The sequence below is a fragment of the Cryptotermes secundus genome, unplaced genomic scaffold (genome assembly GCF_002891405.2).
Source record: "Cryptotermes secundus unplaced genomic scaffold, Csec_1.0 scaffold343, whole genome shotgun sequence".
Classification (NCBI taxonomy): domain Eukaryota; kingdom Metazoa; phylum Arthropoda; class Insecta; order Blattodea; family Kalotermitidae; genus Cryptotermes; species Cryptotermes secundus.
Genome location: NW_019729214.1, coordinates 1303411 through 1330371, shown reverse-complemented (window position 1 = coordinate 1330371; position 26961 = coordinate 1303411). Strand labels below are relative to the sequence as shown.

At 39.6% G+C, this 26961-nt stretch overlaps 1 protein-coding gene across 1 annotated transcript; it reads right to left on the bottom strand.

Annotated features, from left to right (window-relative positions):
- Window positions 1-15058: 15058 nt before the first annotated feature.
- LOC111865435 (probable Bax inhibitor 1) lies at window positions 15059-23280 on the bottom strand. The gene is made up of 4 exons (XM_023853472.2): window positions 23108-23280; window positions 22712-22941; window positions 21235-21632; window positions 15059-15307 (listed from the first exon to the last, which is right to left on the bottom strand). Exons 1-4 carry the CDS (start codon window positions 23152-23154, stop codon window positions 15278-15280), a joined length of 705 nt encoding a protein of 234 aa, XP_023709240.1. The 5' UTR covers window positions 23155-23280; the 3' UTR covers window positions 15059-15277.
- Between the last annotated feature and the right edge of the window lie 3681 nt (window positions 23281-26961).

Sequence of the window (26961 nt, the reverse complement as noted above, 5' to 3'; positions counted from 1 at the left end):
AGCGAGCTCTACCGACCGAGCGACCGCCGCTTGTCGGCGAAGTTAGTGCCAACTTTTGCGGATAGAGGGTGTCGCGTCGTCAGCGCAACGGATCCCCACGACCGTTAATCTCGGTTTTCTAGACCCTAGCCGTTATTTGCTTGAAACAGCTCCTCAGTTATCCTCACGAGGCTGAGTGGACCCCGTTCCAGACTTACTATTTCTCAGAACATCTGGCAGCGCCGGGAATCGAACCCGGGACCTTTTGATCTGTAGGCAGAAACTCTGACCACTAGACCACAGAGGCGGAAAATGTAGGAAAACAGGAAAATTATTTTAAGCTGTGTCTTTTTCAGAGCTGAAGTAAAGTACAGGCAGGAAATCATGGGCGATGCATCACACACTGATAGCTTTCTGCATAGCATTATTTGCAAGGGCCTGCTGAACATAAGCAAGATACACTTCTCGCAGGACTGATAGTTCTTGCATATTTGCTGGGTTGGTCGCTCGGGTAAAGTACTACTGGTCCTCGCCAGCATAGTCTTTCCTGGTTCCGAGTCCCGTGGGACACGTAATCATATTTTGCTGTCATTTGCCGGGCGAGACACATCTCATCACGTAGGACAAGGCTACGAGTACGAGTATGTCAGGATTCTCGATGGTTTTGCCGTGGAAATGTAATTGGTAAACTAAGTACAATATGATTGGTCGTACAGGTCGCTGTAGAGCTGATTCTAAAAGCTTGTATTCGGGGAGTACTGGGTTCGAATCCCAGTCAAGACATCGCCTATTCTGACTGAAGTTTTTCGTAGTTTTCCTCAGTTCCCTCAGACAGATGCCTGGATAGTATCTGAATCAGGCCATGGCCACTTCCTTCCAAATCCTCTGCAATTTTTGTATTTATCAATCATCCTATCATTCTACGTTACATAGTCTAAATACCGTCGGTGTCCTAAAAGAACCCCCCTCCCCAAATACCTGAACTACCTTTGGACTACGTTGATCTGTCGCTTTCATCTATCGCATGACACGGCAAACGCCTTGCATGCGCGGCAACTTCTCCGACTTATCGATAATGTACGGTTATCTAAACGAAAGGGGCAGATTTCAAATGCACTCTGCGTATGTTTAAGAATATCGGTGGCGTTGAGAAAATTTCTCATCACTCCGCGTCCTGACAGGTTCTACGGCTCATCACGGTCCAGTAGTAAAGATGGCCAGAGTATGAACCCGAGCACTCGCTCCGTCGATTGCGAGGTTGACCGTGGAACAAACTTCATCAGCATAATCTTTTCGTATTACAATTGAGCAATCGGAGGTTGGTAACTTTTCAATCATCACGAACAGAAGAGTCAAGAGTCCCACCAGACTTCCTCAAAAATAGAAAAAAAATTGTTTTCCCGAGGGTATAGACAGCCCGGGCATGAAGCCAACTATTTATTTCCTATGCAGTTTTCCAAGACACTCAAAACATCAAGAGCAATGGATAATGAGGATGCTTTCTCCTTGGGTAAACATAGGCCGAGCATGAAGGCAATTACTAGTGTTCTTCTAGCGTCATTATCTGGAAATGAAAAGTGCCATGTACCCTCATGAAGCGGGGGTAACGCAAGGGTAAATATGCTCGGAAAGAAACAGATTCAATTCCATTCCAAAATAAAATATTTATTTATATTCGTATGCTGTTTCGTATGTTTTCGTTGCAGCGGAAATTCATTCGACACACTAAAAATGAACACTTATTTCTGAAAATCACCACAAAAATTCCTTAAACTGACATTCACACAACGACGAGTTGTGTATTTCTTGTCCCTAAAGACGTTTTCCAATTATCAGTGTAGAAATATGTAACCAGCAGACAATTACTTACAGATCTACTTTGTTTCTAATGCATCTTAGTTGTGCTACGGTGAAGCGTAAGAAACACCACAGTACCGGCAATAAACAGATATTCAACTTAAAATAGTTGCTCAGCTGGTCAAGAAATTTCCTGCCTTTCACAGAACCCAGAAGTGTCATTACCGTAAAACAACACAGCGCGTCACGAATGCCTACAGGACGACTTCAAAGAATTCTCTTCTCAGGGACTATAAGCGGCACACGTTTGGCCCCTTCAAGAGAAGAAATAATAAATAGGACACGAACCAACTTGGTTTATAATTTCCAATAAAAATCTTAAGAAACTAATTGTGAATATTTTAACATATTAAGACAGCCGCTATAGTTGTTAAAAACTTTAGATTTTATATCCAATGTATTTTATCAACATTAAATGTATATATTTTAACCTTCAAAAACAAATTGTAATAGTGGCTTCCGATTGTATTGATGTCCCTCTGAGGATGGTGTGTAAAGACCGAAACACGTATGGGAAGAAGGATTGAAATAAGAAAAATCTTTGTTAGTCACACTCGACGGAATATGATTTCTTTAGCCTGTTTACGAGCGTCTTTCAACGGACCTTCCAAGCGAATCCAGCCCAAGCCCTATTTACGAGTATTTACGATCGTTTTAAATGTATCCTTCGATCTAGTCCTAGATCTTCCAAATGTTACTTTCCCTTCATTACTTTCCATGAACATGTTATTTAGATTTCACGTACCCATCTGTACTACACGTCCAGCCCACTTGTTATCTTTGATTTGACATTGTAATAATATTTAGTAGAAAGAAGGCCTGCAAATCGCGAAGAAGGTCCTTACGTCATGCATTTAAGTCTCCGGTTACTTCCTCTCTCTTATGTCGAGATGTTGTTCCAAGTACTCTGTTCCAGATATCTTAAATTTACGTTCTTACCTCAAACTGAGAAGTCAAAACAAAGAATCAAGTTACAGCTCTGTATTTTTTAATACTTCAGTTTTTACATCTAAACGGTGGGAGAATTCCGCTTCGCTGACTCGGTCCGTTTCAACAACAATTCCAGAGCATGAAGGATTTGAGATTCTCACATCGGTGGTTATGAAAAGTTCTGTCTCTGAAATGTACTCTGTTTTCCATGTGCTTGGTCTATTCTTCGATCCTGAACACGGAGGCGAAATATTTTCCCTAAACGTCGGTTTACTTTCAGCGGACTACACGGCGTTATTTCCCAGAAGATAGAATTCTACAATTTCAATGCAGTTTGCGAAAACACATTCGAGCTGCGCTCTTTCTGTGTACGCTTAGACAGGCCGCACACCGGCATGCGTCAAGACATGTAACAGTCAAGACACGATATCTGCGACATGACGCCAAGAAGGGAGCTCAGTTGAAACGAATGAGATTGTGAAAACCGCCGCACACCGGTCTGAGTCATGATGCTGACGAATCATGAATGAAGCAAGACGACGTATTTTGTCTCATGTCTTGATGCTTGTCTGGACGCAATTCGTGCGGCCGCCCTTACATTATAAATACAATTTAATGCTCGTTATTATAAAACAACGATAGGAACAAAAAGTTCTGGGACTTTGATACGACACGGATCACACAGAAACGACGCGTCCATTAATTACGTTGTGGCGTTTATTCACTGAGCCGTTGCCTAGCAACGGTAGAAGAGAATATACATATAGACACACAGACTGATGGGAGGGATTTATGAAGTATGCCGTTGAGACGGACACAGGTGTCACGATACTGTCACGTGTAGGGGGGTATGTGACAAATAATTACGGATTACGGATTGGAAGGAGCTGTTTTATTGGATAAGTACACCAGGCGGAACTACAGACAATTATCACACACGATAATTATAACATTTCGTAACTGGGAATAATGGACACACTCTAATATTCCTTGTAACTACTAAGGCTTCTGTCGGTTCTCCTCTTGCTGATCACTGATCTGATCTCCGCCCTGGTCTTCTCCCGTATCGATGTCTTCCTGTCGAATCCTCTCGAAGTCAAAGTCAAAGTCACATTGCGACTGACGGTCAGTCAGTAAGTCAGTAAGTCTCGGTGTCGAGCCCCACCTGGGACTCATGACCAGATATTTATTACTGTTTGACAGTTACGGTCTTGTTTTTGTGGGGCGTCCTCTCTGACGAGAGGACGAATCTGTCTTTTTTATATGCTGCTGGCCCTTGCCAGCCCAGTCTTCTTCGGGTCCGAGTCCCTTTGGACTCATGGCCATATTTTACTGTCTCAGACTTGACACTTCTCTTTTTGTCGCCTCTACGACTCGCAGGGTCACGGTGGAGGTATTCAACCCCGCCTCCACACAAGTCAGAGTCGAAGTCACATTGCGACTGACGGTCAGTCAGTCAGTCAGTAAGTCTTGGTATTGAGCCCCATCTGGGGCTTATGACCAGATATTTATTACTGTTTGACAGTTACGTTCTTGTTCTTGTGGGGCGCCCTCTCTGAGGAGAGGACGGGTCTGTCTTTTGCATATGCTGCTGGCACTTGCCAGCGCAGTCTTTTCGGGTCCTCAGTCTTCACTGCTCCATATATAGTCTCGGCACGGACCACTCACAGAAAGCACGTCGCTGCTGAGCAACGGATATCATGTATTGTTATCAGGTGTGTCCACCTATGCATTGTTTAACAATGGACGCCCTATTTTTGCGCTTTTGTTACTTGGAACATGTTTACGTATTCGTCTCCTAGAAACTGCCCAATCTGTCATAATATATATATATATATATATATGTGTGTATATATGAGTGTGTGTTTCTTAAGGACTGGTTCAGGCATTCAAACGTTGATAGGGGAAGGATACACAGACACAGAGGAACCATGGTGATCACGTAAATCTAATTTTTTTTTTCAAAACAAGGAAAATAGGCTAAAAGGAACATAATTTTACTGCATTTCGCTTTCTTGAGTTTAAAACTTCTTAATCTCATATTATATACACTTAATCTCCTCTGTGAAGAAATGAGAGACGCGATCTGAAAACAGGAGCCAATTGTTGGGGTTGGCCTGCCTAGCCGCTCCATGTCTACTGAGTTTTGGCCGGATCAATAGCAAATATTGCCGTCGTAAGGCCGCTACCCACACACAGAACAACATGAACACAGAATAAACGCACACAGACATCCATACCTTGAGCGGGATTTGAACCCACGATCCCTGCCTTCCAGCGAGCGAAGAGAGTTCATGCCTTAAGGTTCGGCCATATGGAGTGCTACGCTATGTTCGCTACGTACGCTGTGTACACTCTGCGACGCAGCTAACATAGCGAACATAGCGTACATAGCGTACGGAAGTCTGTGTGACCAGTCACATTGGCAATAAAGGGAGATATTTTTCTGTTCGTATAGCGAACATAGCGCACGTAGCGTGCGTAGGGCTCCGTGTGGCCGAACTTTTAGACTGCCCGGCCACTGTGATCGGATAATTTAAAGTACTATTTCAGAAGTTACCTAGAAACACTGAGGGAAACCATATAAAATTTCAGTCAGAATAGTCGGGTAACTCCCAAATTCAAATCGGAAGTTTTTCCGTTTCGAGCAGTTCACTCGATCATATGAGGTGTCGTAAGGGGGGATATGGCCGCTCTAAATTGCGTCCATATCATACTGTTTGTGTAAATAAACACAAACCGACCATCCTTATTCAGCTGAAAAGATTAACATTTAGTAAGTCATGAACTGGTTGTTCACTAATCAAACGAAATCGTAGGAAAACTGGGATACCATCTACCGAATGTGCACTCGGAAATTTATCTATCTTATCGTGAAATATTTAAAGGAGACGCGGTAGATTCTGTGACTACATTCTTGAAAACTGCATTTAAAATTACAATACCTTTCCGAAAACGTTTATTTGCGTAATCAGCAACAAATTTAGAATAAGAATAAGGATAATGATGATATATCAGAATGTTGTACGATTAATTGCAAACAAAACGTATAGAAGCTTCTGGTTTGGTAAACGACTGCATATTCTGTCTTGTATTCTTCCACCTAACCTTCTTGGCTTCAATTTAATGGAGCAAGAATCCAGCTGTTTCTCTGATTGCTGCCTCCAAGACATGACACAAACAGGCATTATTAGAGTCACCTTGAATGTTGGAGACAAATGACGAATCCTTAGAACACACTCTGCTAAGTGAATGAACCCATGGAGGGCAAATAGGAGAAAGAGAAGTCATTAGTAAACACAACACAACACACACGCACGCGCACACACAGACAACGCATGTTATAGAGGAGTGACGGATGTTACATGGCACATAGTTCTATAATGAGTAATAACCCAATCTACCGTGCCTTAGCTTAGGTGGTTAGTTGTTGGATTCTCACCGCGGCGGCCCGGGTTCGAGCCCAGATCAGGTCATATGGGATTTGTGNGCTTAGGTGGTTAGTTGTTGGATTCTCACCGCGGCGGCCCGGGTTCATATGGGATTTGTAGTGAGCAAAATGGCAATGGGGCAGGTTTTCTCCGAGTACTTCGGTTTCCCTTGCCAACTGACTGTTTCACATTCATCATCCGGGGCTAGTACAACAGGCCAAATATTGTCTGATGTACCAAGTGGACCCAGTCTCACCCCCACCCCAAGAAATAAAAAAAATCTAACAACCCAATCTACCCAGGGAATATGAAAATATATTGCAGTCACGATCTTTGTGTTGTTTGATTGTGCCGCTTTCACATGACGCAGAACGACCATGGTAGAAGTCATCAAAATTTAGAAAGGATCCAGGGGGATATTTTTATGGAATTCTTTTCAAATGGGGAAATAGCTTACGACAGACATTTACGTTTTAAACCGCAAAGCCATTGGAGTCCACCTACCGTCCAGTCCAGGAAGTTGCTGTAGGCCGTCTTCAGCACACCTGTTCTTGGTTTCAAGCCCCGTCGAGACCCATGGCTATATTTGTTCTTTCCAGACTTTTGCGTGTTTTGAAATGGGCCATCCTCTTCGACGAGAGGAGGGATCTGTCTACTACTGGTCACTCCCCCTCTACTAGGGCGTGACTCCGTTGGATCTCACTCACTCTCACTCACTCGATCACTGAATTCAACTCAACCGCACTCATTCCTGCAACTAAAACTAACTCCAGCATACTTGGTTTGACAATAAAGTTCGAGAACTCATCGAGATGGAAGTGCTTACTGCTGAATATCACTGTGGTTGCCTTGAAAGTAGTCCCCTTTGGAAGCTATGCACCGATATCAGCTCCTAGTCCACCCTTAGAAAGAATTTTGGACTGGTTTTGTGGAATGGCCTCCAGAGCTGCCGTCGTATTACTCCTGATGTCACCAATGTCATCAAAATGCCTTGCTTTCAATATACCTTGGGGAACAGAAAAAAAAGTCATTGGGAACTAGATCCAGTGAATAGGGAGGGTGTTCCAGCACAGTTATTTGTATACTAGTCAAATACTCCCTCACTGACAGAGCAATGTGAGCAGATGCATTGTCATGATGCAAGATCCGTGAGTTGTTGGCAAAATTTCGGGTCGTTTCTTCTGACTTTTTCATGCAGTCTTTTCACTATTTTCAAATACAAAATTTTGTTGACTGTTTTCCAGTTCGTACACAATCATATTGAACAATACCTCTAATACCCAAACAAGTTTAAATAATTTTCCTGGGTAGTAAAGCGCGGCCGGCGCGTAAGGCTGACAACCTTACCACCATCTTTGAGCCGATTGTCTAGATAATGTAGGACCCTCAACGTCTCACAACCCTATGGACCTTCACGGTCTCGTACAGGGATGGTTTTACTTTACTTCTACTTTACCCAAACAAGTTAGCAAGTTCGCAAACTTTATTGTCAGAATTCGTATATGAATAGCTTTTAAATCATACATTATTTTAAAAAACTTATGATGGCTTCAAATTATTATTTACTACACAGTATCTTTAAATACAAATATGTCCCCGAAAAAGAGCAGTCTATGTACTGTCACGTGGTGACATGTTTCGAAGACTAATGATAGTGTGAGTTGAAAATGACGACCGTGAAGAGCAGTATGCCTTAAAATGTTCATGTAGGCAGCATATAAAACAGGACACGTGAAACAACTGATGTAGCTGAAGTTAACAAAACTACGTATCATGAAAGAAAAAGATATAGTCATAACTACTGGCTGCATTCATAATATGATTACTAAACATGACTGAGTCCGCGCCATAGCTCAAGCGGGTAGTCGCTGCCTTCCCNCTTATTCCTGAAGCGTCGGCTGGAATCTGAGCTGGAAGACCGGCCATCTTGACTGAGTGTTTCTTGGTTTTCTTCAGTATCTGTACGAAGATAGTACCTGAAAATATATCATTACTGCTTTCCTCCACATCATTTCCAAAAAATAATCATTCATAATTTTCCTGCAGTTTAGTATTCAGTCTGCATATCCCACATAGTTCACGTAGCACCAGTAAATAAATTAAGAAAGAACATAGACATACGTAGAAGTTCAGTAATTTTTTATATAACATAAACTCCGTCCTAAGTGCAACAATTTATTGTAGTTCTTTCGTCTTGCTTTCTTCCACACTACATGTTTCGGCCCCAGACGGCCAACATCAGGTGTAGACTCTTACGTACACTCACTACGTGCAGTCTAGCAGCTACGTGAGAGTGTACACCTTATGATGGCCGTTTGCCGCCGAAACATGTAGTGTGGAAGAAAGCAAGACGAAAGAACTACAATAAATTGTTGCACTTAGGACGGAGTTTATGTTATATAAAAAATTACTGAACTTCTATGTATGTCTATGTTCTTTCTTAATTTATTTACTGGTGCTACGTGAACTATGTGGGATATGCAGACTGAATACTAAACTGCAGGAAAATTATGAATGATTATTTTTTGGAAATGATGTGGAGGAAAGCAGTAATGATATATTTTCAGGTACTATCTTCGTACAGATACTGAAGAAAACCAAGAAACACTCAGTCAAGATGGCCGGTCTTCCAGCTCAGATTCCAGCCGACGCTTCAGGAATAAGCAGCAGGACTTCTGAACATTATACTCTAGGTGTGGAACTTGAAGCTGTGGACTGCTCCTAGCAGTAGTTATAAGGATGATTTTACGGGAAAATAAGAAGCGGGGAGAAAAGAATATCACATCCGTGGCGTGCTGTTCCCTGAATTAGGATGAAAGCAACCTTCACACAGTATCTACCCACGTAAATATGAAAACAAGGAATATAGTGACTATAAAGATCGTATTTGAGCCGGTCACGGTAGCCGAGCGGTCTAAGGCATGCACTGTCTTTGCTCGCTCGGAAGCCGGGATCGTGGGTTCGAATCCTACTGAGGGCATGGATGTTTGTGTGCGTTTTTCTGTGTTTGTCTACAGGTAGAGGCCTTGCGACGAGCTGATCACTCGCCCAAGGAGTCCTACCGTATGTGTAAGATCTAGAAAAGCCGAAGTGAACGGAGTTCATGGAGGTAGGCCTAGGCCCACTGGGGCTGTAGTGCCAAGGGGAGGGGAAAGATCGTACTTGGCTTCCACAGTTGTAGGGTCATCAAAATGGTCACGCCGGGTCTAAGTATCTCTTGGCATGGTCCAGCACAGTATATAGAAGAGTGCTTACCAATCTGCGGCCAGCTAGAAAGTCTTTGCTTGCCAGATGGTACAAATCGCAATGGCTTGTTTTAAAAATAAAACATTAAAATATTAACATTTACAAACGTGAGAAGAAATAATGCAAATTGCTCTCAATGTTTCTCATTCATAAAATGAGCAAGAAGTTCCTGGCAGAACTCATAAAGTCTACTTCCTTACAAACATTTCGTACAAGTGTTGTAACGTTCATGCTATATTTTGGTAGCGTAAATTTATAATGTAGCAATAAAATGCAATTTGGATAATGGTTGGCATGCTGCATTACTTTATAGGTGAGCATGTAATGAGATAACATTGGCGTCGAGTTTGAATGTTATTATATTGCCTGGAATTGTAAAGAGTCCTACGTTACAAATTATGATGATGATGATGATGATAATAATATAATTAGCAGTAATAGCAGTAGTAGTGGAAGTATTTTATTTTGGAAGGAACTTATCTCTGCGTAAACACTGTAAATGCCAAGCTCCGCCAACAGACTACCTGCCAGAAATGTCAAGGCTGCTTGGAAGTAAATGCAGTTACACAGAGAGCTCTGCAATACTTTCTTCAAATAACACTGAGGTATAACATAAATATTTAAGGTGAAAGCTTCCTTGGCGCTAAGCACCTGTATGTCACATATGCTGCCATCTATTGGCAGAAACTGACTGACAACGAGCCGATCTCTTCTGCTGTGGCAATTTTAGTGCAAGTACCCCGAGCCAATTTAGTCGGTGTATGGCGCCCAAAGGGTTACATCTGTCGGACATATAGCCTCAAACTTCCAAATATAGCCAAATTTGTAACTGTTAACTTATAAGCAATATTTCACGCAGAATATATAGGAATGTCTTTTATATACTGTATCTCCACACGACATATCACTTGCCTTACTTCAGAGGTTTTTTATTTACTGCAATCAAACCAAAATCTAAATGTAAATTTAATTGAACTGTTAAGTTTGTGTTTTACATACTTAAAAATAACCGTTTTAAAAAGTTTAATATTTTTCTAAGGTCTACTGTCCAATATCGGAACCCAATATTACGGGACATCAGTGTCGCTAGCAAATTTCGTACATCCGCCATATTATCATCATCATCATCGTTCCTTGGAAATTAGGGAGTACAAGGTAAAATGGTATAAACTTCATACCAAATTTCTTCAAAATCAGTAATTACTTCAAAAGATAAAGAGGGGGCAGAAACACGCCGTGGACTATTTTCTGTCTTTTGGAAAGAAATGAAGGCAAAAATATAAGGCGGAAGGATATCTATGTTATACATTCAGATCACAGATTCATATTGTCACTGCGAATCATATCACACCATAAGACCTAGTCTGGGATTCCCCGGGATAGGGCAAAATACAAAATCTCTTTGTATCTAAATCTTTATGTCAATCCCCTTATCTTACGATTACGGTTCTCTGCTGGGGCTTTTACAATGACAACATGGCATAATGTCCCAAAAGACAGTAACTTTAAGTTTCACTGCCGTTAGTTAGTTAGTTATTAGAGAGGGTGGGTTTCCCCATGCACTTAGACCTGTAGTGGTTCATTGTGCTTCCCTCTATGATTTCTACCAGCCTCTATATCCTACCGGTATTGGTGCTTACCATCAGTCCCGCCCAGCCAGCGAGACCGGCTCTACTGGCTGAGAAGTATCTATAATGCTTCCCCCATCTACCGGAGGTATTAGTGACTGCTGCTGAGCGGCAAACGTCCGCAATTTTGCTCAGTGACCTCCTTTGGAGGTATGAGGTTGTTTTACGTGCCGTAAAGCTATGAAACGGGACCCATGGCTTAAAGACCCTCCCGGAGGACTTGTTCCCTGATTTTTTCCGCCCTTAAAAATTCGACGACCTCCGCCGGGTATTTGAACCCGCGTACTACGAGTCATGAGGTGGGAACGTTATCTCTAGACTACGGAGGCCGCTAAGTTTTAATTAAGACACATAAGATGAATAATCTTAACAAGTTTTAGTGTGTGTAAATTTATTACAGTTGACAAATATGCACTTTTTAAATAATTTTACAAAGACATATAAAGGCAAGCAATGCAATAGATTAGCGTAATTAGGGCACCTGATGATGGCACTATGTTGCCGAAACATGTCGTGAAGTAACAGGTGAAATTGAGTTCTCTAAGTTCACTGTTGTCTACCGGTCATGGTACTAAATATGTATTATATGCAAGGGTTAAATATAGTATTTTATATAACAAACTAAATTTCAACCTTAAAATCTTCAGGCTCGTCTGGAAATTCGGAAGGTAAGGATTCCTTTCAATGGCTTTCGGTAGCAGAAAAGAAAGCAGCTCTGATATATATCGGACCGAAGTCCAACCGCCTAAGCTCAATGAACTAACGCCATTCTTGTAGCATGTAAGCTGATGGTTTTCCTTCGGCTGTTAAAATCCAATGTTCAGATGACTGCTGCAATGGTACCATCCCTTTTCTATCATCCTATACGAAGTTCATAAACCCGTTATTATCAAAGACGTACAAAATACCAATGACTAGAGCAGCTTTCGTGCAAACATATTTTCTGTCCAGAGGTCGAGGGCAATCAAGTGAATGAGTAGCCTCGATGGCGCATGCGCCCAGAGAGTAGTTGAATGTACTCTCCTGCACTACTCATTATGTTCTTATATTGAGTACTGAAACGTTCCTTTCAGAGACAAAAGTGTAAAACCAGTTTCAATTAATATTTGTTTTAAATTATTCTGTATATATTAAGGCCCAATGGATGTCCTTTTCAATGTCTTTATACGTACAGTTAAATAAAAACGGGACACCCTTTTAAAAACTTGAAACCACTTAATACCGGTATATACGGTAATAAATATACAACGTATCACGTAATGGTGTCGGTAGAACAAGAAGTTCTGGGAAGAACTAATAGCCTACTTTCCTTGATACATGGGCCACATAGTAAATGACGGGTCCAACAATTCCTCTGTTGTTGCGTGTGTATTCGTTGCCGTGGAGATGTTTTTACGTAGCCGTTGTCTAGCAACGATGGGAGATAAACATACACACACAGACTGATGCTAGGTTTTATGAAGTAAGCCGTTGAGATAGGCTAAGTGCCATTATACGCATACCAAGTTTCATAAATATTGGTTCAGGCATTCAAAAGTTAAGAGGGGCGATACCCAGACACATATCTCATAAGTCTAACTTTCACTTTTTTCGAAACCAGGTAAGTAAGTAAAAAGAAAAGGTAAATTTATCCCTGTGCTTAACTGAATAAGCACCATGCCATGACAACATAAGGAGTAAAGGTGTAGCTCCGCCACTCATAACTTCTGCACTAGATGGAGGTCACAAATTGGCTTCACCACTGGGGATACGGCTACCAGTACGCATTATACAGGAAGCTGGGTGGGCCCTGTGAAGAAGCATAACATCTTTCGTCCTTGTCAAGAATTGAACCTCAGTTCCTTGGTCACTGTATTGACTAAGGTATACAAATTACAAAACATATGAGTTTGGACAGATTTTAGCTGCTTCTGAGTGGTTTATGATTTGACAGCTGACATAATCAAACAGAAAGTGGGTGGGGGGAGCACAGTTTTGCACCAAACAAATTTTTGGATGGATGCAGGGACAGTTACACAGTTGGCTATACATAAGCAATGATTAACTGAACAGCTACTTGGATTCTGTACAAAATATCCTTTAAAGATTTATATACCAAACAAATGAGCAAGTACTGACCCCACAGTGATATGGAATGTAGAAACAAAAGCCTTGCTGGATATGTTGATAACAGTAAAAATACAAAGGGGATGTGGCTCAGCTGAATAAATTATGAAAAACTTTACAAAAGTAATTCATGGGTCAAACCATAATATTACAGGACAAATGGCTCACACAAATATGTTTGGCAACTATGTATACTCCTGAAGGACCTACACATGTTAACAATGCTTAAAACAAACTGAAAAATAAATGATACTCCCTCATATTTGCTATATGATGGGGTGTGGTGCGGATGACTTCTATTTCTGGTTTCAAGAATAAGAAAATGCTTGTGTCTTACATAACCATACCATGGTTTATATATATACAGTAAAACCTGTCTCAAACGGAATCTCAAGGGACCAGAAAAAATTTCTGCTGAAGCCAGATTTCTGTTTAATCAAGGTATACCATAATAACTAAACCAGGACATAAACGTATTTGAGACAAAACAAAACAACATGCTCATTAATTTATTCACACTATAATCGTTGAACACATGCAGTACTCACTTTTTATAATTTTACCAGAACTCCGGCAGTTTTTTGCATGCAGTTTACTCTCTTGGCTGCCTAACTTTCCACAAACACTTTAGCTTGAGAAATTAGAGTAAGCATGTCTGAATCATTCCGTTGCAGGGAAAACTCCTGCAATACCTTTAAACTGTTGGCAGCATCCTACTAAGTCTTCACTCTACACTTTTCTTCTTCTATCACAATGTCATTTTCCTCTTCTTCCTCTTCCTCCTCCCCCCTTCTTCCTTTTCGAGTTTCTCTAAAATTCTTAAGTAATACATCGATATCCATTGTGTCTGGTTCTGTTTGCACATCTTTGTCTATGTTGATGTAGTCCTCAGCATTGCAGTTACTGAAAGCAGCTTCATTCATGCAATGTTGCAAGTCCTTCTGGTCATTCTCATTTTCTACACTAGGAGTAACTTCTACCATAGAAAATCCTGCTTTTTTGAAACACTTTGTCACAGTTTCTGCTAACAACTCTCCAACCATCCATTAGACGCTTTGAATTCCATCTTCTCCAGTTTTTCAGTGACTTTTTTAGCATATTCCTGTACCATAGGACCCGACAACCCATTCCTAGGAGCATGGAGACATTACATGAGGCCCTTGGACAAGCTCTCGAGTAGGAGGGCATGAAGGGAACCATCCGGATTTCCAGTAGATTAAGAGAGGTGAGACACTGGACACTGTGGAGGGGTCGACTGCCTCCAGAACGAAAAAGAAGCAGAGCACAGAAGAGGAGCCGGTAAATTAGAAAATAATACATGAAACTGTTAAGCAGTAGTCTCACAAAACCCTGAACAAAGCAGTGCATCAAAATACCAAACCTATGAAACCCCTTTAATGAGATGACCACTGACACATACTGGAAATTCCATTTCCTCAGAATGCTGTAATAGGTCTTGTAATAAAAAATATGGGCAATTTATTCTGCCATTCCAAAAGAAATTTCGTATGAAGACTATGTATTTAAATGTTGTTCAAGAGGAATATGTGCAGAGCGTAGAGCACAACGTGTTCACTGTGATCAGTATAAGTTGCTCAATTACCCACCTAACTGGAAATGTGTATACACGGAGTGTTAAATATTATGAAATAAATTAATGTAACTGAAAAGATTATTCTTTATTCAAATTTCAGAATTCACATACATTTTAGATAAACTTTGAACAAGAAAAGAAATTTTAAGGTGGTCTTATATCTGGAAAACAAACCACTCTGCTATTATTAAACTTCAAAACTGTATGAAATGCCATGAAGAATCATGGCTTACTACCATCCTACATTATAATACAAAAGCTCCCATCACACCAAAACACATTAATTGTTTTCTCTAATGGTAAGGCCAACTAAAAAGAAACTAATTATTAAACACACTGGCCTGAAATCTCTTAATTGTAGTATAATATGAGAGTTATACATATCCCACATATTTTGTTTCACATTCACATTACATACATGTAATTTTTATCGTGGTTTACAGAATACAAGGAAACTTAGTAGTAATTTTAATTTTCTGGAAACAGTAAATTTAACTGCAGGAAGATCAGTCTCGGCGCTTAGACTTCTGTCGCTCCTGTAAGAGAAGAAAATATATATATATACATATATCGTTAAAGCGACTATATAATACAGATTTTCAAGACTGGAACTGAAATGCAAATTAATTTATGTAACTACAAATAAATAAACAATTTCCATACATTTACAGCAAATGTTACCAGCACATTATTTTAAAATATGATGAAAACTACAAGAAGTCAGTCACAAATAAAGGGTTTACTTTTCAGTGAAATGAATCACCTCATGCCTAATGTACTTACATAATTCCAATCTGGAAGAAAAGGAAAATTTTCATTAGCACTAGATAATCTATCTATCAATTTTCAATCACTATTTTAGAGCAGTAAGTTGTATTTCTCTTAGGCTGCACCACAGCTCAAGTGGTTAGTCACTGGCTTCCCACCGTGGCGGCCCGGGTTCGATCTCGGGTCTGGTAAAGTGGGTGGACAAAGTGGCGCTGGGGCAGGTTTCTCCAAGTACTTCGGTTTCCCCTGCCAACCTTCATTCCACCAATTGCTCCACAATCACCCTCACCTATCATCTGGGGCCGGTACAATAGGTCAGAAGTGGCTGCAGTACAAGGGACTTAGTCCCACCCCACTAGCAATAAAAAAAAGTATTTCTCTTAGAGTCAAATAGTGCCAGAATCACAAGGTAAACACATTAAAAATAGTGCTTCTAACCTATGATATACAGAATTTTAAACAATATACAACCTCATGGTCTCCTACACATAGCTGTTTCTTTCCCTCCTTTAATTCATTAAGTTCTATCACCCACAGAGCACATACAGCTTCAAATTTGATGAATGAGGATGTGACACATTTTAAGATTCCATCCCAGCATATGCAGACTAAAAACTGTCAGCAATGAGATTCAAACCTCTCAAATATAAATTAGTGCTAACAACCATACAATAAAATTCAATCAAACCTTCCTAACTATGATGCAAACATTATGGAGCACAAAGCTTTTGTTAAGTTAAAAATGAACTGGGCTAAATAAAGAAATAATGATGATGATGATGATGATGAAGAAGAAGAAGAAGAAGAAGAACAACAACAAGAGTATCAAACTGATTATGGTATTTTAAAATGCTGTATGCACATTGCAGTAGCTGGACAACCAAACCCTCAACAAATTCAATTTATTTTTTCTTCAACAAAATCCATATTCTGTGACATACCAGTCTTTTGTAGAATGACCCACTTTTGAGACAACCAATGAAGTTCATCAAACCTGAGGTTCTCACACCAGTGACAACAAAGAATACTGTAGTATCTTCTGAGATGTGACTCTATGTAGTTCTGCAGAAGCTAATGATGTTTTGGAGGCATGTACTGCCTTCATCTTCAGGGTTCTGAAGATGGAGGCAGTCTGTTCCTCTGGAACATCAGTAAGTTTCTACCAGACTACATGGCGTCACATCCTGGATAATAGTATTTTTTCAAGAATTTCAGTCTGAACTTTCCTGGTAACTTGTTGAGCCTCTGAATACCATGTTTCAAAATGCGTTCAGGAAACATGTACAGTAATGTAATGCGTAATATCCATCAAAACAAAGAAAGTATTACATCACCAGCATTTGTTTTAGGGTGTGAGCTGGGTGAAAATAAACTCAAATGAAACAGCTGTTAGGAGGCAACTTTTCCATCTGTAATTAAGGTCTTATGGGAAAGATATAGGTTAAGAAGTGCAATGAACTGAAGTTCCCTATATCAAGTCTGAAAAGTCTTTGGTAATATGGTAACAGCTTACTTCACACACAGTTAGGCATCCTATAACAAGGAAAGCTACCAGTGACATAACATTTCATCTATAGCAACACAGAGAAACATGCCATGATTTTTAATATGTATACAGTTTGAAATCTTTCATGATCAATTAAAACTGTGGTGAGTGGTTTTAATATTCTGTGCTATGATACTCTCAAATCTGAACCTCCCCCCCCATTAATGTTACTTTAACCTACTCAGAAGCAAAACAAATTGTGAAATATTCTGTCCACCGAAACAAAGGCATAAATAATGGAGTAGTCTTTACTCCTTTGAACCAAGTAAAGAGAGTACAGAGTATAGAATTTTTGGAGATAAATGTGTTGCATACTACCATTTTACACTGAAGACAGTACAGTATATTCCTCACAACACCAGGGTGGAAACGTTTGCAGTACGTATTGTCTGTTTAGTTCATAATTGCATTTAGTTTTTTAAGGTACAAGGGTTTATGTCCATGATTAAAGTGAACAACACAACAACATAAATGATAAAAATTTAATTCCTTTTTGTTGTATGTTATAGTGGTCAGAGTTCCTGGCTACTGATCCAGAAGACCCTAGTTCGATTCCCAGCGCTACCAGATTTTCTGAGAAGCAGTGGGCCTGGAATGGGATCCACTCAGCCTCATGATAATAAAGGAGCTATTTTAAGGAAATTGTGCCTCTGGTCTAGAAAACCGAGATTAACGGCCGGGGGAAAGTTGGCACTAACTTTGCCGACAAGCAGAAGTCGCTCGTTCGATATAGTTTGCTTGTGGACTACAGGCAATGGAGTTTGTTTTGTATGTTATACGTTACACTATTAAACTTTCAAACTTGCATCTTTGTTTTCTCTATTCCACAAAATGTGGGCATAGAACCACTACAAACTTATGTGATATGTCTTTTCATTTTTCTTACTTTATAACTTCAACGTTCATTTGTTGCAGGTACAAACCTACTATTATGATGTTTATTACACTGTGCAAGAACTCACAAACTATTCTTAGTTTGTTTTGCAATATACTCTTATCAAAAAATGTTATCATTTTGCACTTTAGATAAAAGATCTGTACCATAATAATGTCTTTATGCTATCATAAGAACCAATTATACTACCCATGGTTTCTCAAATGGTGAGTCATGAACCCCCTGAGTTCCCACAACCTACTCTATGGAGGTCACAAAATTATTAACAATTATTTAATCATGGTTAGTAATTAACCCATTCAGACACCAAAAACTGTAATTGTGCTAAATTTATCCCTCTGATCCTCATGACATCAACAGCTATAATCATTAGTGGTAAAGTAGATTTATATATTGCTCTAGATCATGGCATCACAAAGTTTAAGAACCCCTGCTGCAACCCATTACGAGAAAATTGATATAATTTTGAGCTGAGTTTCACACAAACAGGAGTTACAATACACCAAAATGAACCAAAATTAAAACTGCCATGTTTCAATGTAGACTTCCAAAAATAAACTTTATCAAATGTTTTGTGTATGGTTAGAGATGAAACACAGAGACATAACCTCTCCACTGTACATTCATTTCATGTACCTGAGTAAAGAACATACAACATGACAATATACATAATGTCAGTTTTACTACATAGTATGGAACTCTGAAACCCAACCATATGATCTTTACATATATCTTTACCATATGATCTTACAAAGTGAATTACATTTCTACTTATTAATGGTGGCAATCAGTCCTATCTTTTTTTCTGATTTAGATTATTTCACTTGTACTGAAAATCTCACTATATTTTACTGATGGTTTATATATGTTACAACTTAGTAGCTTAGATGAAACAGAAATTGTAAACTTCCATAAAACCAAACACGACCCCTAGGGAAAATTTGTTTACAGGTTGTCAGAATGGTTCAGAATGCCTCAAATTAAGAAAGCCCTTAAGTATTTACAGGATTTGAGATGATGAAAATATTTGTGCTATTCTGAGAAGCTATCTTTGGACTGAATGAAATATTTAAAACACACATCAAATTTACAGTAAATCACACAAATTTATACAAAGCGCCTGAAAACAGACACTTCTAAAAAATAATGTCTCAGACATACATCCCACAAGTAACCATTAAGTCTGGTACATCCACCACAGAGCCAACTATAAGATTTGCTAATCTCTTGACCTATGGCTAACAGCCATAGACAATGGTCACACTAACTTGCATTAATTTGAGCTGCCTCTCAGCTATGTTGAACATAGTATAATACTCTGGGGTTGAAATTACAACTTTCAAGTTGCAACTTAAGTTAAATCAGTAGATAGAGCCTAGCAGTGCAACATGGAAACATCTCAGATAACACATAAATAGGTGAAACATAAAATTAACTCTGGACTTAATTAATTAGGCACAACGCATGAAGATATAATGGGGAATGGAGGTATAGCTTCACCTCAGAACTAGATGAAAGTTAAGTGGTCAGTTTCACAACCCTGCTGCTTTACTCCTGGGAAAACACCCCTTCATACCTATTATATAGGAGGCTGGGTGGGCCCCAGGGCTTATCTGGATGTTATGGAGAAAAGAAAAATCTCTTGCCCCGCGAAGACATTGAACCCCAAATCCTCAGCCATCCAGGCTGTAGCCTAGTCACTATACCAGGTGAACTATTCGGGTTCAGCTAACACGTACACGACCAAAACTAAATGAATATATATGTCAACTTGAAAATAACAGCCTTATCTACAACCAACAATACAAAGGTTTTGTATAAGAAATAAACAGCCAATGAAAGGCAGATATAAAACCAACTGTCCTTAATCTCAGAGACAACTTTACCTTGACCGATCACTTCAGGAGGAAAAGAAGAGAAAAGTAAAACAAAAATATAAAGAGCAAAAGAATCAGTGGCAGAGATGCAGAGAAAGTGTTCCAACAGCAGACGTGTGGTGCCTCCATAACAAGTTGTTAAGTGAATGATGACTCCACAGTATACTAGTGCTGAGGTCAAGAAAATGTGGATCTATACATCCAGTCCCCCATAAGCCTTCATGGCATAGTGCTTAATTAATTATTTAAGCACAGGGACAACTTTACCTTTATTACCTGTGTTTCATACTTTCAAGTGAACAAGACAGTGTACAAAGCTGTGAAAATGACCTTTGACCTCAATTACATGTAGGAAGACTATAGTGATAAGTTTGTAATACTATTATATGAGAGCAGATAACTGAACAGCACAGTTCAAAGTAATCATTTACTGATGCACTGTAAAGTATCATGTAAATTAATGAGACCTGCCTGACACTTTCAAAGTTCATAGAATAAATTTTCTGTTAGCCTTGTATCCTAGAAATGTATGCCATATAACCATTAAACCTTCACTTTTCTAACCCTCTGCTTCTTATAACAAAACCATGCATTTCAACATGAAATGGACCCTGCCCTAATAAAATCTTATTTAAAATTTAAATACTCTGAAAAAATGTACCAATCTGAATCTAACACATGTATTTTAAATTAATGGGTAAAGGGTTAAACAGCCAATTACCAACAGACCCAGTCATGAGAAGAGAGGCTCTTAGCCATCCTCAAAGACAGCATTTCACATTCACATTATCAAAGTTATTTACTTACAGCGTTACTATTTTAACAGAAAACAGTGTTTCTCATTACTCTTATCTTTCATTTCTAGTCCATGATAAACCTCAAAGCAAACTTGTTCTTGCTCAGAAACCAAGTGATTTTTAAAAACTAATACAGGTATCTCCCTCAAGTACATAAAAAACATAAATACTATTACATTAATGAAGGATAATTCTAGGCATCTAGGTGGTTATGTGAATTTTACTGGGTTTTCATTTCTGACTTCACAACAAATCAATTTTAAATGGTGGTTTAAAAATAGCATCTAGTATATGTTGTAATAGGACTAAAATTTTACTTCTTCAAATGCTACAAAAGGCTTAATACATCATTGAACTGTGCTGCTCGTACTGACTATGGACAAAAAACAAATTTCTGATAGGCATGAGAAAGAAAATGAAGGGCAGAAGGAAAGAAATAAGAATGTATTGTGAAGTTCCTTTTATAGCATATGGAGGTACATTTTTCTGATACTTATCAAACTGTATCTGTGGCTGGACCTAATAATAATAATAATAATAATAATAATAATAAATCGACTCGGTGAGCAATAAAACTTACCTTTTCAGTGAGGATGATCATAAGACGTTTGAAAATGCTGACGAAATCAACGAAGAGGGTCAATGAGTGGGCAACAAAATCTTTATCACCATTCCTGCGTTTCTCGATGATCAGTTGGGTGTCATACAGAACGAAACCGCACATTACCAGCAAACCCAAATACAAGTGAACCTGGAATATCAGATATGACCCAACGAACAAGTTTGCCAGTGACAGCAACAGCAAACTGCTCAAAAGAGTCATTAGGGTGCCACCCAGATACAACCATCTTCCTCTTTCAGCGAAGATGGCTGACAGACTGAATGAGCCGAAGATCACTGCGGTACCAAGCAAAGCCGTCACAACAATACTTGGATTAACATCAATCACTGCATCAAGAAGTGGGCCCATTCCCACACCTGAAAATAAACAAACACTAATATTATAGTAAACCAGTATAAACATGCTGCCTTTTCAGTCTTGAGACAAATAATAATAGAAATATTAAACATTTGAACATGTAACATGCACTCAAATTTGCGAGGGGTGAGCTACACTAAAAAGATAAAGATGGCCTGTTCTTACTTAAGTAAGCACCTTGTGAGAAATATGCAGATGACTTAATGTGTAGCTCCAATCTTCCATGCCCTTTCATACTAGATACAGGTGAGTGATTAACTTCACACTGTGAATGCTTCAACTCTGAAGAAAAGTGTCACCAATACCCACTCGAACCCTGAGCCAATTTGGACACAGCACCAAAGAGAAAAATCTATCCTTAGAACTGAACACCAATTATCCAGTTTATACTGTTATATCAAATGAGCCACCAGGCTCATGTGAGAAACACTAGCAGATTGTTCTTTTAGTGGGTTATTTAATAATGCTTAGACTACACAGCATCAGAGGGTAGGATTACTGATGAATTAGAAGGAATCTGGATGAAGCAGTTGTGGCCTACTCAAGGGACTGCGGAAAAGCACACAAAAAAAAAATAAAATCTGTCTGGATATCTAGTATTCTGACTGAGATCTGAACCAAGCACCTTCCAAATATGAGTCCTGAGCACTGCTGAGAGCAACCTGTTTGGTACACTCGCTGCATTTAATACAATACACTTCGATGAACTACAGAAGAAAGTAGGACATGACTAAAAGCACTACTCATATTGCATATGGTTTTGAAATGTAAAACAAATTTTATTCAGCATTTCAAGAGAAAGCAAAGGGGCTTCACAAATTGCTAGTAAATTAAAAACCACATGGCTCAAGAAACCACGATATACCTAAGAAAAGCCTATAGAACCATACGTTCTACACCCATATCAAATGTAGTACTTTCACGTACATACAATTCCAAATGTCAATACATTAAAATTTAACATTCTTTCGTAAATCAATATAGAAATGATGTTATTATTTTCTACAGACATGTGATAAAATCTAACAACACATGAAACGTATCATGCTAATTATTACCAATATAAGGTATTACGGACCTGCAAAGAAGGAAAATCCCAAGAGGTATCCCATTCGTAGCTGTGTGTTCTTGCCATTGTCAGGTGTAGCTAAGAGGGCTATGCCAAATCCCAGTGTTCCAAGCAACGTTAGCAGGCCGGCGGAAAGCAACTCGGTGTAGATATGAACGTATGCTCCCACACCAGCAGATACTGCAGCCATTGTCAAGCAAGCATACACATTCTTCAAATGTCGTCTTACGGGCTCCTCCCTACAAAAGATACAGATGAGTAGACACTACTTTCTACATTAACTTGTTAACCTATGAATTATAACCAAGATACTATAAATAAATAAACATATACTTCCAATTTCTGTAAGAGCTACCTGTTTATTATTGGATTCAACCTACTTCAAGGAACTCGGATCGTACTTACAGCTTGGAATTAAACGATCTCAAGAAACTCGTTACTGTTGGTGCCATTTTCTTGCGGTAAAATTTGCTGCACAAATCCTCTCAGCTTTCTTTCGTCACTAGAAGTTACTGCATAAAACTGCTTTCACCAGCGTGAGTTTGTGATTTTCACGTACACGTCTTCGCTCGCTATACGTCGTTGCTGACGGTTACGTCACGATATGAAATTGTATACGGAATATGCGCACAACCGTTTGTCTGCCTTAACTACACCACGGATCACTGGGAAGGTTGAGCTTACAACCGAATGTAACTACAACTAATCCTGAAAGCGCCCTACTCAGGGGAATTCTACTATATAAATGACGAACTTTTACGCCTGTTGCGGATTTTGAATGACTAGAGGTAACATATTGTCGTCCGCAGAAAACGCAGTAACAGTGGACCGTTGCCTGGGAATGCGTTAAGTAACAAATGCGTTTCCTCGGAGATGAAAGACAACGAAAAAACCGAACTGTTTAGAACGGTATTTTCATTACATTGCATTCCATGAATGACTAGAGGTAACATATTGTCGTCCGCAGAAAACGCAGTAACAGTGGACCGTTGCCTGGGAATGCGTTAAGTAACAAATGCGTTTCCTCGGAGATGAAAGACAACGAAAAAACCGAACTGTTTAGAACGGTATTTTACATTACATTGCATTCCATGAATCCAAAAGTTAGTCAAAATGACTGTAGGATGTGGAATATGTCTAATTCTCACACAGAAGAAACCAGGAATACACAGTGGCTACACACAAGGCTATTTAAAGATACATAAGTTATTTTCTAGACAATAGGCATTCGTCAACAGAGTAGAATGAGTGTGTATTTAAGTATTGTTTCAGTGCTATTTTAAATTGTGCTTTTACATTCATAAGATCTTTGAGATCAGAAGGCACGTTATTAAAAATTTTGAACCCAGCATAATATGCACTTTTCTTAAAGCATGAAAGGTTAACAACTGGTCTATGAAGACAGTGTTTGTGTCTTGTGTTAACACTGTGTACATCCGCATTCTTCTGAAAAAGTTCTTAGTTATTTGTAATGAAATTTATTAATGAATATAAACGAGGGTCGTACTGAAAGTCATGAGCAAGAATTTTCTGTAAAGTAACATGCTTTATTTTCGTAACATAATGATTTTTTACGGTGAGAAGTTGTTAGCCCCTCACCCAACCCCCAAGCTGGAGGGCCACCCCTTGTTGGCTGTCCACGACTGCTTATTCAATATATTCACAGCTTCCCTCCAAAACTGGAGGGCGTCTCCTCCATTATCTTAGAGAGATAGGATGGGATGGTATTGATTGGATAGATCTGGCTCAGGATAGGGACGAGTGGAGGCCTCTTGTGAACACGGCGATGAACCTTTGGGTTCCATAAAATGCTGGCAAATTCTTGAGTAGCTGTAGAATTGGTGGCTCCCCCAGAAGGGCTCAGCTCCATGAGTAAGTAAGTAACATGCTTTATTATTGACAAACCAAATAACCACCTCAATCTACAGACCTTTCTTATTTTTCCACATAATCACCACTTCTTTGTACACATTTCTCCCAGCGTTCTGGGAGTTTGAAAATTCCCCGTCTGTAAAATTCCATTCCAGCCATCTGAAAACACTGACGCACTGCTTTCTGAACTGCCTCCCTTGTCTCAAAACGTTGTCCATGGAGCTGATCCTTCACAAATCTGAAAAGATGGTAGTTGGAGGGAGACTGATCAGGGCTATAGGAGGGGTGTGGAAGAACTTCCCACCCCATCTTTGCAATTGCTTCCAATGTGAGGCGAGCATTGTCATGCAGGATGATGATGTTTCGTCCCGGATGTTTATCGCGCAATGCATGACGGAGCTTGTGCAGCGTCTGGACATAACGAGCAGAATTGATGGTTTGTCCAGGTTCCAGGAATTCGGCCAGAATAAGCCCCTCTGCATCCCAGAAGACTGTGCCCATCACCTTCGCAGCTGATGGCACTGTCTTTGCCTTCTCTTTTGATGGAGAATGCAAATGGTGCCATTCCATACTCTGCCGTTTCATTTCAGGCTCAAAATGGTGAAACCAGCTTTCGTCACCTGTCACAATACAGACCAAAAAATCATCGTCTTTGTGTCGAAATCTCTGCAGCAGTTCTGAGGTGATGGCTTTTTGCTGACCTCTGTGGTCTTCGGTCAATAATCATCTCTTGTACTGCACCGTACCCTATTCCAAGTTTTCGGGCTATTGTGTCCACAGTCACACGCTTGTCATCTTGAATGATCTCATCCACTCTTTCCTTGTTGCGTTCAGTTGAGGCTGTTCGAGGACGACTGCTCCAAGGCTCATCTTCGATGCTGGTGTTCCCATCTTTAAAATGTTTCACCCATCTTCGAACACTGCATAATCAAGGTAAAAATGTAAAGCCATCCTTGTGCTTAAGCACTATATCATGAAGGTGTATGGGAAGTGGATGTATAGATTCACATTTTCTTGACATCAGCACTAGCTGGAGGTGGGTGGTCAGTTTCACACCCTGGCTGCTTTACCCCTGGGGAAAGAGCCCCTGGTACTCATTGAATAGGAAGTTGGGTGGACCCCAGAGCTGGTCTGGACAACTCGGAGAAGAATAATTAAGGTACTATCCTCAAATTTAGTTGGAGGCACTCAGGAACACCTTAAAGATATTTCAGCCATGACAGCTTATTTCATGGCTGACATTTGAATGGAGCACCTCCCAAACGCAAATCCACAGCACTACCTGTAGCTCGGTCTAATATGTTGAACTTATTATCAGACAAACACTGAAATTAAATGGCTTAAGTAATTAAATACATTACTCCCTTGTCAGACAAGTTATAACCTTTCAAAATACATTATAAATGATTTCTCTGAAGATGAATATCAGTCTAATATGTTGAACTTATCATCAGACAAACACTGAAATTAATTGGCCTAAGTAATTAAACATTATTCCCTTGTCAGACAAGTAATAACCCTTCAAAATCTATATAAATAAAAATGTAAATGTTTGTTTGTTACCCCTCGAAAATCTCGGAAAGTTCTTCACTGATTGCTTCGAAATTTTGACACAACGTTGCATTTGAATGCACGCGTTTTTATATACCTATTATATACATGTCACACATGTGACAGGTAAAAACATGCTTCTTTTGAAAAACAGAATTGGAATTTGGAATTCAGAAGTCACCTCTATGGAAACGCTAGAACAGACCGCTGCATAGGAAGTAACAATAGCGATACTGTATCGAATCTCCATGGTTACGACGAATACACGGAGCGTTCCCACAGAGACAATGCAATAACAATGGGTCGTTGCGTAGGAATCGCGGAATCAACAAAGCAGCACATGGCTGATGATATTTTCCGTCGAATACGGAAGGAAAATTCCAATATGAACTGGATTTCACAGCAGAAATCTGCAACGAAGTGTTGATAATGATTGAAGATTTGTGCTTAGAAATCGCGAGCAAAGTTCTCAGTCAGTTGGGAATGCCATCACCGAATCGATCTGCTGCTGCTTCGTTCAATGTAGAATTGCGTCATGAACAAAATTACAACACGGGTGATGTTTTGTCGTACGAGGGGGGACCCAAAAATAACCGGAATTTATTTTTGTTATTTTTTATTTTTGCATTTTTATTGAACTGTATATTAGTCCCCTTCAAAGTATTGTCCATGTGCATTAATGCACTTGTCCCAACGCTTTTGCCACTGCTCAAAACAGTGCTGGAATTCTTGAGGCTGGATACTGTTCAAAGCCTTTAGTGTGTTTTCTTTGACTTCATCCACATCACGGAATCGCTTTCCTTTCAGACTTCTCTTCATCTGTGGAAACAAAAAAA

Excerpts from the sequence above, each read along its gene's own strand:
- LOC111865435 (XM_023853472.2), bottom strand. The coding sequence starts at position 23,154 with ATGGCACCAACAGTAACGAGTTTCTTGAGATCGTTTAATTCCAAGCT. Across the intron at positions 22,942-23,107 it reads AGATCGTTTAATTCCAAGCT|GGAGGAGCCCGTAAGACGAC; the intron begins GTAAGTACGATC and ends TATCTTTTGTAG. Across the intron at positions 15,308-21,234 it reads TGATCATCCTCACTGAAAAG|GAGCGACAGAAGTCTAAGCG; the intron begins GTAAGTTTTATT and ends CTTCTCTTACAG.